General features: G+C 52.9%; 1 protein-coding gene across 1 annotated transcript in view; it reads left to right on the forward strand.

Moving 5' to 3' along the window:
* The first annotated feature begins 1,725 nt into the window (after window positions 1-1,725).
* The window catches only part of LOC141164094 (uncharacterized), a 28,394-nt gene continuing 15,933 nt past the window's right edge, over window positions 1,726-14,186 (forward strand). The window contains exons 1-2 of the mRNA XM_073649247.1: window positions 1,726-1,858; window positions 5,054-5,230. Of these exons, the coding sequence (XP_073505348.1) occupies window positions 1,726-1,858; window positions 5,054-5,230 (310 nt within the window). The remainder of the gene's footprint in view (window positions 1,859-5,053; window positions 5,231-14,186) is intronic.

Below are 14,186 nucleotides of genomic sequence, written 5' to 3' on the forward strand. Positions count from 1 at the left end.
AGCCGTCATCCAGAGCAAGACGAGCGCCCCAACCCCAAGTCCGGCTGATAACACCCACGTCCGGAAGGCGGTACGAAAATGGGCTTTTCAGAAAATGACCCTGGGGGATGACGTTGAGGTCTTCCTGACCGTGTTTGAAAGGGTCGCCGAGAGGGAGAAACTTCCGCCAGAGCAGTGAGCAGAGGTACTGGCACCATACTTGACGGGAGAGCCCCAGAAGGCGTACTATGATTTAGAATTGCAGGACGCCAATGAGTATGGCAAGCTAAAAACTGAGATTCTCGCACGCTTTGGGGTGACAATGTCTGTCAAGGCGCAGCGGGTTCATCGCTGGGCATATCACCGGGACAAACTACCTCACTCCCAAATTTTTGACCTGTTGCACCTGGTCCAGAAGTGGCTGCAGCCAGAGTCCTCTACGCCTGCGCAGAGAGCAGGTGGTGATGGACCGATTTGTGCACTCCCTACTGAGGCCCATACAGACTTGGGTTACCCAGGGTGATCCCCAGAATGCAGATGAACTGATAGGACTGGTCGAGAGATACCAGGGGGTTGAAGGTTCTTTCGGAAGGCAGCCCACCCCATACTGGGGGTCCAGCAGGGGACGGAGGCCCAAAACGGGGTGGGACGTCCAAGGTCCAAAGGGGCGGGGGAAGTGGTGCCCAAGGTCTCTACGGGTGATGTTGTTTGCTGGAGGTGCCACGGCCCAGGACATCTAGTCACCTGTTGTACCTTGCCCTCCGAGCCGATGGACTGCAGCATAGGACGCCGTTGTTCATACTATGCATATACGGCCTGCAGTGTGAACTGTCCACCCAGTGAGGGGCCACAAGAGTGTCCCGTGAAGGTGAACGGGCGGCAGGTAACGGCACTGCTAGACTCTGGGAGTCTGATGACGCTTGTGAGGGTTACCCTTCCTCTCCAATTGATCCCGGGGAAAAAGTCGGCATACCGTGCATTCATGGTGATGCTAAGGACTACCCTATGGCCAGAGTGAATATTGAAATGGCCCATGGTACTGAGTCCCACGAGGTTGGCGTCATTCAGGACTTGTTGCACCCTATTATTTTGAGATCTGTGGGGGAAGGGTTCCGGGTTCAGATAGGAAACCAGTTAACCCTGATGAGGTAGCACCACACCGAGAGTCAGACAGGTTTCCCTATTGTGTCCTTGTGGGGGATGAGGAGGTGGTGTCCCCTGAGTCTGATTTCCCAGAGTTAGGGGTGACCAGTGAGAATTTTGGGTCTGCCCAACATAGGGACCTAACTCTGAAGGAAGCCTTTAATAATGTCACCATCATAAATGGGGTTGCACAGGAGCCGGGGGCTGACACAAGGTTTCCCTATTTTATGGTGAATGCGGAGTTGTTGTACCGGGTCACGAAAGTGAGGGAAGAGATGGTGGAACAGTTAATAGTGCCGGGTCCCTATAGACGGAAGGTGTTGGACATGGCCCATTCGCATATCTTGGGGTGACATCTAGGGGTGGAAAAAACACAGGAACGGATTATGCAAAGGTTCTATTGGCCTGTGTGTCACCGGGAAATACTAAAGTATTGCAGGTCCTGCCCTACGTGTCAGCTAACTGCCCCCACCTCTCACTTTTGAAGTCCCCTTGTGCCATTGCCCATTATTGAAGTGCCGTTCGAGAGAGCTACCATGGACTTGGTCGGTCCCCTGGTTAAATCTGCTCGTGGGCATCAATATATCTTAGTCACCCTAGACTATGCCACACGTTATCCGGAAGCAATTCCTGAGAAATTCCTCCACAAAGAGTTTAGCCCGCGAATTGGTCCACGGTTTCTCCCGAACAGGTTTACCAAAGGAGAACCTGACCGACCAGAGAACACCTTTTATGAGTAAGGTGATGGGGGAGTTATGCAAGGTCCTGCAAATCTCCCAACTGAGAACTTCAGTGTACCATCCTCAGACAGATGGCCTTAATAAAAACCACCATGGTTTTAATAAACCATCTTATTAAAGATGGTTTAATAAAGCGCTAAATTGTATGCTGAGGAAGGCCATAGTAAAGGATGGTAGAGACTGGGACTGTCTCTTACCGTATCTGTTATTCTCCGTCCGAGAGGTTCCACTTTCATCTACGAGGTTCTCGCCATTTGAACTTCTCTATGGCCGACATCCGCAAGGTCTCCTGGATATAACCACGTCAACCTCATCAAGCCGTGGCAAGACAGGAAAGTTGTGGACGTTGGAAGAGTCACAATAGCAGAAACGCTAACGAAGGCCCAGAAATAGAGTCGGGAGTAACTGCAGAAGAATCGGGATCTGTTCTCGGAATTGCCGGGCAGCACAAGGGTCATAGAATATATATATGAGTGACCGATGATGTTATAAAGAGAGATCTACCCTGATGCTCAATGTATCAGTGTGGCTCTTCTGTGCACGTATTTGGATTTTACATTTTAATTTGGAACAGGCACAAAGTCTCAGAATGTCCCAAATTATGTGGTGACGACAGATGAAAAAAAATTCAAAACTGTGTAGAACATTAGAAGCCTGTATACAGATTCCCCTGTGAGTCCATACTATAATAATGCTTCACCAGGCACGTACGGTGATATTCTCCCATAGAAGCTTTGCTAGATTACGGCATGCGGTGGAGCACAGCATGATTGTTCTTCTGTTGGATTTTGAAGAATGAATGCAAGACCAAGAATGATCCACCATGTCCTCCATTTACTTCAGTGACAACTGATGGCCGTGTATATCCATGTCATAAATGTCAGAGACATTCCCCTTCACAGTGAACATATCACCATTTTTACTACATATGTTTTGTATGGCCACATCTGTAACTGTAATATTAAAAGCTGAAAAGGAAAACATCAAAATGGCAGAATTCCTGTTATTTGGTTGCTTCATGTCCTAAAAAAAATACAATTAAAAGTAATCAAAACTTCTCATGGATTTCAGCAAGATATCAATAAAAACTAAAGCTCTGCACAGAAAAAGCTCTCACACAGGTTCATTCATATAAAAATGTGATCTGAGTTTTATCCAGCAGACACTAGATGGCGCTGTGGTTCCCGGTGACGTCACCGCTCCTGCAGCCTCTAGTCATTAATAGCAGCACTCAGCATTGCCGGGTGCGGTGGCGCGCGCCTGTAATCCCAGCTACTTGGGAGGCTGAGGCTGGTGGATTGCTTGAGTCCAGGAGTTCTGCGCTGCCCTGTGCTATGTCGATCGGGTGTCTGCACTAAGTTCAGCATCAATATGGTGACTCTGGGGGAGCTCGGAGCTACCAGGTTGCCCTAAAGAGGGGTGAACCGGCCCAGGTCGGAAACGGAGCAGGTCAAAACCCCCGTGCCGATCAGTAGTGGGACCGCGCCTGGACAACACAGCGTGACACAGACTTTTTATACAAATAGCAAATATTTATTTTATATCGGGAGATCATTATTAACCCTCAGTCACATCTGGAACAAATATTATTAGATTGCTGGTTTGAAGGTGAAAATAATTAACTATGCAAAATATTACAATTTATATATTTATATATACATCCGTGTATTTGTACTTTCTCACTATTTCCCCAGATTCTGCTTTTCTGTCTCCTGATCTCTCTGTGACACTGAGCGCTACTGACACCTACTGGCAGAACTAAGAAAATGCTTCCATCTGTTGTGCAGTACTGGGTGTTACCAGCAGAGGCCGCTCCAGCTCTAAACCTTTAGGAGAGAACATGAATCACTGATAGGCTATGTGCCCACGATGCAGAAATGAAGCAGAAAATTTCTGCAGCATTTCTGCATCTCCCTGGCAGAAAAAAACGCATGCAGATTGTGCATGCGTTTTTCCTGCAGAATACATGCAGATCCACATGCGGGTTCACTTGCGTTTCCGCATGCAGATTGACAAGCACTTTCCAGGCGATAGCATCACTTGGAAAGTGCTTGACAACTAGGTCACACTGTATAAATCCATGCAAACGGCATGGATTTATACAGTGTGAACCGTAAAAATTAAAACAAATAAAGCGATACTCACCCCCGAGGCCCCGGCGTGGCTGCAGCGCTGCTTCCTGGCTGGTTCCTGGCTGCCGGCATATCGCGAGACAGAGCGGTGAAGGGCCTGCGGTCACATGACTGTGATGTCACCGCAGGTCCTTCAGCGCTGCTGGCATTCAGAGAGAAGACGCCGGACAGGTGAGTATAAACTTTATTTGTTATTTTATTCTTTTTTTACAGGTACAATGGTACCCAGGTCTGGATGAGAGTCTCCTCTCCTCCAGAACTGGGTACCATCCGCACATAGAGACGCACAGAAGCCGCTTGTAAAAATGTACAGTCGCGGTTTCTGTGCGTCTCAATGCAAGTCAATGGCGGGAGTTCCGCTGCGCTTCCGCAAAATTAAATGACATGCTGCGGATTTTTGTACGCAGCATAAACGCTGTGGAAAAATCCGCAGCATGTGCATAGAACATGCGGAATCCCCTTGGGGACCATGGGGTGCGGATTACCTAGCGTTTTACAAGCGTTTCCGCTGCAGAAATTCCGCAGCATAAACGCTTGAAAAACGCTACGTGGGCACACAGCCATACTCAGCAATTCCCGTTATAATAAGGTTACGGTGAAGCCTCATCAGAGAATGATGTTTGTGTTTTTTTTGTTTCATGTTTTTTTCCATATAACAATCTGTATTAAAAATAAAAAGAAATATTACTATTATTATTATTAATGTTTAGCGCACTATTAATTCCATGGTGCTGTACATGAGAAGGGGTTACATACAGGATGCAAATATTAAACACGGTGCACAACCTAACAATGACAGACTGGTACAGAAAGGAGAGGGCCCTGCCCTTGGGGGGTTACAGTATACAGGATAATGGGGAAGGAGACAGTCGGGTAGGGGGTTGCGGCAGCTCCGGTGGTGGTGAGGTGGCAGCCGGGCCGCCTTCAGGTCATTATTGCACTTACTGCTGTATGGGGTTCGGTGAACAGCAGTAAAGAGGAGGGGCCCCCCTCTTGTGTTTCTACTCACCGGGCCCTGGGGTATCGCGTGCTGGCGTGTCGCCGTATATCTCGGCGCAGGGAGTTTCTGCCTTGGAGCTCTCACGGCTGAATGGCCGTGCAGCTTCGAAGAGAGTCCCTCCGCCTCTTCTGTGAAGCGCTGGAGTCGGCGCGTACACGATGACGTCATCACATACCTGCCGGCATCAAGCACCAGGATGCCAGTCTGGAAGCGGAGCTGCAGGGATCGTATGAGAGGTAAGTATGAAAACTTGTTTTTAAATAGAATTAACTAAATGATCTTGGACTGGGCAGAGCATATGATGAACTGGGACTGGGGGGTGGGCAGAGCATATGATGAACTGGGACTGGGGAGTGGGCAGAGCATATGATGAACTGGGACTGGGGGGTGGGCAGAGCATATGATGAACTGGGACTGGGGGGTGGGCAGAGCATATGATGAACTGGGACTGGGGAGTGGGCAGAACATATGATGAACTGGGACTGGGGAGTCGGGAGAGCATATGATGAACTGGGACTGGGGAGTAGGCAGAGCATATGATGAACTGGGACTGGGGAGTGGGCAGAGCATATGATGAACTGGGACTGGGGAGTGGGCAGAGCATATGATGAACTGGGACTGGGGGGTGGGCAGAGCATATGATGAACTGGGACTGGGGGGTGGGCAGAACATATGATGAACTGGGACTGGGGAGTGGGCAGAGCATATGATGAACTGGGACTGGGGAGTGGGCAGAACATATGATGAACTGGGACTGGGGAGTGGGCAGAGCATATGATGAACTGGGACTGGGGGGTGGGCAAAGCATATGATGAACTGGGACTGGGGAGTGGGCAGAGCATATGATGAACTGGGACTGGGGAGTGGGCAGAGCATATGATGAACTGGGACTGGGGAGTGGGCAGAGCATATGATGAACTGGGACTGGGGAGTGGGCAGAGCATATGATGAACTGGGACTGGGGAGTGGGCAGAGCATATGATGAACTGGGACTGGGGGGTGGGCAGAGCATATGATGAACTGGGACTGGGGAGTGGGCAGAGCATATGATGAACTGGGACTGGGGAGTGGGCAGAGCATATGATGAACTGGGACTGGGGAGTGGGCAGAGCATATGATGAACTGGGACTGGGGAGTCGGGAGAGCATATGATGAACTGGGACTGGGGAGTGGGCAGAGCATATGATGGACTGGGACTGGGGAGTGGGCAGAGCATATAATGAACTGGGACTGGGGAGTGGGCAGACCAGATGATGAACTGGGAATGGGGAGTGGGCAGAGCAGATGATGAACTGGGACTGGGGAGTGGGCAGAGCAGATGATGAACTGTGACTGGGGGATGGGCAGAGCATATGATGAACTGGGACTGGGGAGTGGGCAGAGCATATAATGAACTGGGACTGGGGAGTGGGCAGAGCATATGATGAACTGGGACTGGGGAGTGGGCAGAACATATGATGAACTGGGACTGGGGAGTGGGCAGAGCATATGATGAACTGGGACTGGGGGGTGGGCAGAGCATATGATGAACTGGGACTGGGGAGTGGGCAGACCAGATGATGAACTGGGACTGGGGGGTGGGCAGAGCATATGATGAACTGGGACTGGGGAGTGGGCAGAGCATATGATGAACTGGGACTGGGGAGTGGGCAGAGCATATGATGAACTGGGACTGGGGAGTGGGCAGAGCATATGATGAACTGGGACTGGGGAGTGGGCAGAGCATATGATGAACTGGGACTGGGGAGTGGGCAGAGCATATGATGAACTGGGACTGGGGAGTCGGGAGAGCATATGATGAACTGGGACTGGGGAGTAGGCAGAGCATATGATGGACTGGGATTGGGGAGTGGGCAGAGCATATAATGAACTGGGACTGGGGAGTGGGCAGACCAGATGATGAACTGGGAATGGGGAGTGGGCAGAGCAGATGATGAACTGGGACTGGGGAGTGGGCAGAGCAGATGATGAACTGGGACTGGGGACTGGGCAGAGCAGATGATGAACTGTGACTGGGGGATGGGCAGAGCATATGATGAACTGGGACTGGGGAGTGGGCAGAGCATATAATGAACTAGGACTGTGGAGTGGGCAGAGCATATGACGAACTGAGACTGGAGGGTGGGCAGAGCATATGATAAACTGGGACTGGGGAGTGGGCAGAGCATATGATGAACATGGACTGGGGAGTGGGCAGAGCATATGATAAACTGGGACTGGGGAGTCGGCAGAGCATATGATGAACTGGGACTGGGGAGTGGGCAGAGCATATGATAAACTGGGACTGGGGAGTGGGCAGAGCATATGATGAACTGTGACTGGGGAGTGGGCAGAGTATATGATGGACTGGGGGGTGGGCAAAGCATATGATGAACTGGGACTGGGGAGTGGGCAGAGCATATGATGAACTGGGACTGGGCAGAGCATATGATAATCTGGGACTGGGGGGTGGGCAGAGCATATGATAAACTGTGACTGGGGAGTGGGCAGAGCATATGATAAACTGGGACTGGGGAGTGGGCAGAGCATATGATAAACTGGGACTGGGGAGTGGGCAGAGCATATGATGAACTGGGACTAAGGGGTGGGCAGCGCATATGACGAACTGGGACTGGGGAGTAGGCAGAGCACATGATGAAGTGTGAGTGGGGGGTGGGGAGAGTACTTGAAAATGATGAATTAGGAGTGGGGGGAGCACATGAAGAATAGGGGTGGGGAGAGCAACTGATGAATTGGCTGTGGGGAGAGCAAATTAATTGGGAGTGGGGATAGTGAGAGCAAATAATGAATTGGGATGGGTTAAAGTAAATGATGATGCAGTGGGAGTGGGAGAGAGTGAGGACATGACAAAATCAATTATAATAGGACCTGGCCAGAAGAGTCTACCTTGTCCTGGTGGCGGCTTAAAAAATCTTTTGGCCAAAACAAAAGTTGCTGGTTATGTGATACTAGATGGTGGCCCGATTCTAACGCATCGGGTATTCTAGAATATGTATGGGGCCGACCGGGCGCAATCAGCAGAGCGGTGTTTAAATTTGGCGCCAATATCGCTGATTGGTCGCAGTCGGCGGCCGCGACCAATCAGCAGAGCGTTGATTAAATTTGGCGCCAATCTCTGATTGGTCGCGGTCGGCCGGAGGCCGCGACCAATCAGCCGAGCGTTGTTTAAATATTTTGCGCCAAAATCGCTGATTGGTCGCAGCCGGCGGCCTCGACCAATCAGCAGAGCGGTGTTTAAATTTGGCGCTAATCAGCAGAGCGGTGTTTAAATTTGGCGCCAACCTCTGATCGGTCGCGGTCGGCGGGAGGCCGCGACCAATCAGCCGAGCGTTGTTTAAATATTTTGCGCCAAAATCGCTGATTGGTCGAGCCGGCGGCCGCGACCAATCAGCAGAGCGTTGTTTAAATTCTGCGCCAATATCGCCGACCGCGACCAATCAGCAGATTGTTGTTTAAATTTGGCACCAATCAGCAGAGCGTTGTTTAAATTTGGCGCCAATCAGCAGAGTGGCGTTTAAATTTGCCGCCCATATCGCTGATTGGTCGCGTCCGGAGGATGCGACCAATCAGCGTCGTATTAGCGAGGACCGGGGAGCGGCGCTGCCTGAGCGGGTACAATCGCTTTGAGCAGCTGGGAGATGAGCTGCTGCTCGCAGCAGAAGCATCCCGACCGGCGGCGCCGCTCCCCGGTCCTCCGTTCACACTTGCCGTCGGGAGATCAGCGGTCCTAGCCGCTGATCTCCCGACGTTAGCCGCATGGAGGTCAGTGGCGCCGCCGGTCGGGGTAGTTTTTCTGCTAGCGCCGCTCATCTCCCGGCTGCATCGCCGCTGACCTCGGTCCGGCAGATGAGCCGCTAACGGCCGCCATCTTTTTTCTGAAATCCTGCGTCGCTGATTGGCCGCGGCCAGACCAATGAGCGACGCGGGATTTCCTGGACAGACAGACAGACAGACGGGATAAGACAATTATATATATAGACTAGATGGTGGCCCGATTCGAACGCATCGGGTATTCTAGAATAGGTATGCGGCCGACGGGGCGCAATTAGCAGAGCGGCGTTTAAATTTGGCGCCCAAATCGCTGATTGGTCGCGTTAGGCAACCGCGACCAATCAGCAAAGCGGTGTTTAAATTTGGCGGCAATATCGGTGATTGGTCGCGGGCGGCGGCCGCGACCAATCTGCGAACCATGTTAGTGAGGACTGGAGAGCGTGTTTAAATTTGGCACCAAAATCGCAGATTAGTCGCGACCAACCAGCAGAGCGGTGTTTAAATTTGGCGCCAATACTGCTGATTGGTCGCGGCCGCCGACCGCGACCAATCAGCAGAGCGATACAGAGCGGGGTTTAAATTTGGCACCAAAATCGCTGATTGGTCGCCGGCCGCGATCAATCAGCAGAGCGGTGTTTAAATTTGGCGCCAAAATCGCTGATTGGTCGAGGCCGCCGGCCGCGACCAATCAGTGATTTTGGCGCAAAATTTAAACAACGCTCTGCTGATTGGTCGCGGCCGTCAGACGCGACTAATAGGCGACTTTGGGGCCAAATTTAAACCTCGCTCTGCATCGATCTGCTGATTGGTCGCGGCCGCCATCCTCGACCAATCAGCGAGAGTGGCGCCAAATTTAAACAACGCTCTGCTGATTGGTCGAGGCTGGCGACCACGACCAATCAGCAGAGCGGTGTTTAAATTTAGCGCCAAAATCGCTGATTGGTCGCGGGCGGCGGCCGCGACCAATCAGCGAACCGTGTTAGTGAGGAATGGACAGCGTGTTTAAATTTGGCACCAAAATCGCTGATTAGTCGCGACCGCGACCAATCAGCAAATAGGTGGTTAAATTTGGCGACAATACTGCTGATTGGTCGAGGCCGGCGACCGCGACCAATCAGCAGAGCGATGCAGAGCGGGGTTTAAATTTGGCGCCAAAATCGCTGATTGGTCGCCGGCCGCGACCAATCAGCAGAGCGTTGTTTAAATTTTGCGCCAATACTGCTGATTGATCTCGGCCAGCGACCGCGATCAAACAGCAGAGCGTTGTTTAAATTTGGCGCCAATCTCGCTGATTGGACGCGTCTGGCGTCCGCGACCAATTAGCACAGCAGTGTTTAAATGTGGCGGCAAGATCGGTGATTGGTCGCGGCCGCTATTTAAATGTGGCGCCCAAATCGGTGATTGGTCGCGGGCAGCGGCCGCGACCAATCAGCAGAGCGGTGTTTAACTTTAGCGCCAAGATCACTGATTGGTCGCGTGCGGAAAGCGCGACCAATCAGCGAATCGTATTGGTGAGGAGCGGGGAGCGGAATCGTATTAGTGAGGACCGGGGAGCGCCGCTGCCTGTGCGGCTACTTCCGCTGCGAGAACCCGGGACATGAGCGACTGCTCGCAGCAGAAATATCCCGACCCGCAGCGCCGCTCCCCGGTCTTCCCTTCACACCCTAGCCGCTGATCTCCCCACAGTATCCGCATGGTGTTACAAAGGTCCGGACATTTGTGTTAAAAATCGCTGATTGGTCGCTGGCGCTGCCCGCGACCAATCACCGATTTGGGCGCCAAATTTAAATATCGGCCGCGACCAATCACCGATCTTGGCGCCACATTTAAACATCGCTGTACTGATTGGTCGCGGCCGCTATTTAAATGTGGCGCCAAAATCGGTGATAAGTCGCGGGCACCGCCAGCGACCAATCAGCGATTTTTAACACAAATGTCCGGATCTTTGTAACACCATGCGGATACTGTGCGGCTAGGGTGTGAAGGGAGGACCGGGGAGCGGCGCTGCGGGTCGGGATACTTCTGCTGCGAGCAGTCGCTCATCTCCAGGCTTCACGCAGTGGAAGTATCCGCACAGGCAGCGGCGCTCCCCGGTCCTCACTAATACGATTCCGCTCCCCGCTCCTCACCAATACGATTCGCTGATTGGTCGCGCTGATTGGTCGCGGCCGCTGCCCGCGACCAATCACCGATTTGGGCGCCACATTTAAATAGTGGCCGCGACCAATCAGTACAGCGGTGTTTAAATGTGGAGCCAAGATCGGTGATTGGTCGCGGCCGATATTTAAATTTGGCGCCCAAATCGGTGATTGGTCGCGGGCACCGCCAGCGACCAATCAGCGATTTTTAACACAAATGTCCGGATTTTTGTAACACCATGCGGATACTGTGGGGACATCAGCGGCTAGGGTGTGAAGGGAGGACCGGGGAGCGGCGCTGCGGGTCGGGATACTTCTGCTGCGAGCGCCCGCTCATGTCCCGGGTTCTCGCAGCGGAAGTATCCACACAGGCAGCGCCGCTGACATCCATGCCGCAAGGGTGTGAAGGGAGGACCGGGGAGCGGCGCTGACATCCAATTGGTCACGGCCGCTATTTAAATGTGCCGCACAAATCGGTGATTGGTCGCGGTCTTGGCCCGCGACCAATCACTGATCTTGCGGCTAAAGTTAACCACTACTGTGCTGATTGGTCGCGGCCGATATTTAAATTTGGCACCCAAATCGGTGATTGGTCGCGGGCAGCGTCCGCGACCAATCAGCACAGCGGTATTTAACTTTTGCGCTAAGATCAGTGATTGGTCGGGTCCGAAGACCGCGACCAATCATCGAATTGTCTTGGTGAGGACCGGGGAGCGGCGCTGCCTGTGCGGCTACTTCCGCTGCGAGAACCCGGGACATGAGCGGGCGATCGCAGCCGAAGTATCCCGACCCGCAGCGCCGCTCCCCGGTCCTCCCTTCCGCATGGATGTCAGCAACGCCGGCGGTCCTTCCGCTGCTACCGGCCGGGACATGAGCGCCTTGCGCCGCTCATCTCCCGGCTGCATCTCCGTCCCGCAGATGGGTCCGGCGGTCGGGGTCCTTCTGCTGGTACCGGCCGGGAGATGAGCGCCTCGCGGCGCTCATCTCCCGGCTGCAACGCCGCTGAGCTCCGTCCCGCAGATGAGCCGCTAAAGGCCGCCATCTTTTTTCTGAAATCCCGCGGCGCTGATTGGCCACTGCCGGACCAATGAGCGACGCGGGATTTCCTGGACAGACAGACAGACAGACGGGATAAGACAATTATATAGTAGACTAGATGGTGGCCAGATTCTAATTCATCGGGTATTCTAGAATATGCATGCGGCCGACCGGGAGCGACTAAGCAGCGAAGCAGTGTTTAAATGGGTTGTGCACTACTTTTAATTAACTTCACAATGTATCCCCTCGGTGCCCCTAATGAATTTTGTCATTACGTCATGTTGTCAATCCTGCTTGTGACTCGCCCCCTGGGCCGTGGGGTACCCGGAACCGGGACTTCTTGTGTATGGTGCTGATGGGGGTAGTAGTGGCAACCCGATCCCGTGGCTCAGGGTGGTCAGACCAAATGGCAGCAGTCTATTTATAGGGTTTTGAATGTCCGACTACGCCACCCGTGGATTGCGGTCAGGGATGTCCGCCGCTGCAAGGCAGACCGCTGAGGCTGGTGTTGGTGCGCAGCAGAGGGATAGGACAACTCCCCACGGGAAGAGTATAGCCTCAGGGCAGTGTAATAGGATGCTGGGGGTAATGGTGCAGGCGCAGCATAAATAACACAGAGTCCAATGATGCAGTCCAGGGTTTTACTCACAGTTGTTATCCATGTCATTTCTGTCAGCAATGACTGCCGAAGCCGTGCTGCGTCCACCAGGTGAGGGGCTCGGTCAACCCCCAGGCAATTCAGGAGTATGGCACAGGACCCCCTTCTGTCCTTTCTCTGGCCTCTCGTGCCCCACCAGTGACCAAACTTCTGTCCAGCTGTCGCGGATCTTTGCGGGCAAACGTTGGCCCCTGTTTCCCGCTATCCTATATGGTGCCTTCCTAGCAGGTTTGGCGGGGGGTCGCACCAATAGATGATCATGGCCTCCGGTTCTTGGCTGAGGGATAATTTACCTCCACCAACTTGGGAATCCGGTACCCTTCCACAGCCTGACCCTTCACCCGATATAACGCGGGTTTGCAACGGTTGCTGTCCGTTCTGCTCTCTCTTAGGGTCCCTTCTGCCTTCTTGTTTCTGGAGCCTTTCCTCTTTCCTTCGTTCTCCTTCTTCTCTTCTCCTCTCTGGACCCGGCCTTCTCTCTAGGCCTGCCTCATGGAGCTGAGCTCAGAGCGAGCCTGTCAGCTCCCTCTCCCTCTTTTCTCCTTCTGAACTGAACTGCTCTGCCTCCTAAGATGGCCCCCACCTTTTATCTGCTTCTCTGTGTCTGAGCTCAGGTGACCTGCACCCAATGAGCTCCTTCCAATGCTCCAGAAACCGTCCCCTCCTGCTCCTACATCACTGGGTTCTCTCCCCCCTCCCCACTCCAGCCAGGGACATGGTCAGTTGTGCCTGCATATATATAAATGGGAGCACCGTCGAGCTGTCCCCCGGAAATGGGGTGAGTGTGTGTATGCAGCTAACTGAGCCCTGGTCCATACTCCATCCTTACCTGGGAGTGGAATATCACACCTCTGGTTGAGGTGCAATACCACTGTAGCAACCGAACCCTCGGGGCGCTACACTTGTGACAACATCGCTGACGACGCACAGCCAGCACGTAATTCCCCCGGCTGCAGCCGGCTCTTGCTTCCACTTACATCACGACTATTTGCGGCTGCAGCCAGGGGTCTGCTGTTCCGCGTACCACAGTGAATGACGGGCTGTGGCCGGGCTTATCCTCCATCGTGTCACACCGAGCATCCACCGCGCGCTCTGTCAATGTATGCTTGTTCGGTGAATGCCTGTTGTGACGGGATGTGGGATAACCCCGGCCACAGCCCATCACTCACCGTGGAACGCGAAACAGGAGACTCCTTGGCTGCAGGTGCAAATAGTCGTGACATAAGCGGAAGCAAGAGCCAGCTTCAGGCGGGGGTACATGCTGCCTGTGCGCGGTCAACCGAGTATAAGCCGAGACCCATAATTTTTCAACAAAAAAAAGGGACAATTTATTGACTTGAGGATAAGCCTAGGGTGGGAAATGCAGCACCTACTGTTAAATTTCCATATGCTGGTATGTATGGCTTCCTCATTCTGTAATTGTGGTTTGTATGGCTCCGTCATTCCCCTAATCCTGGTTTGTATGGCTGACTTATCTTGGATTGTACGGCTTACTCATCCTAGCTTGTATGGCCCCCTTATCCTGGTTTTGTATGACCTACTCATTCCCCCATCTCCACAGCACAGTTAAAAAACTAAACCCTAATC

Source organism: Phyllobates terribilis, unplaced genomic scaffold, assembly GCF_046119375.1.
Source record: "Phyllobates terribilis strain yellow unplaced genomic scaffold, ASM4611937v1 Scaffold_10__3_contigs__length_209671492, whole genome shotgun sequence".
NCBI lineage: Eukaryota > Metazoa > Chordata > Amphibia > Anura > Dendrobatidae > Phyllobates > Phyllobates terribilis.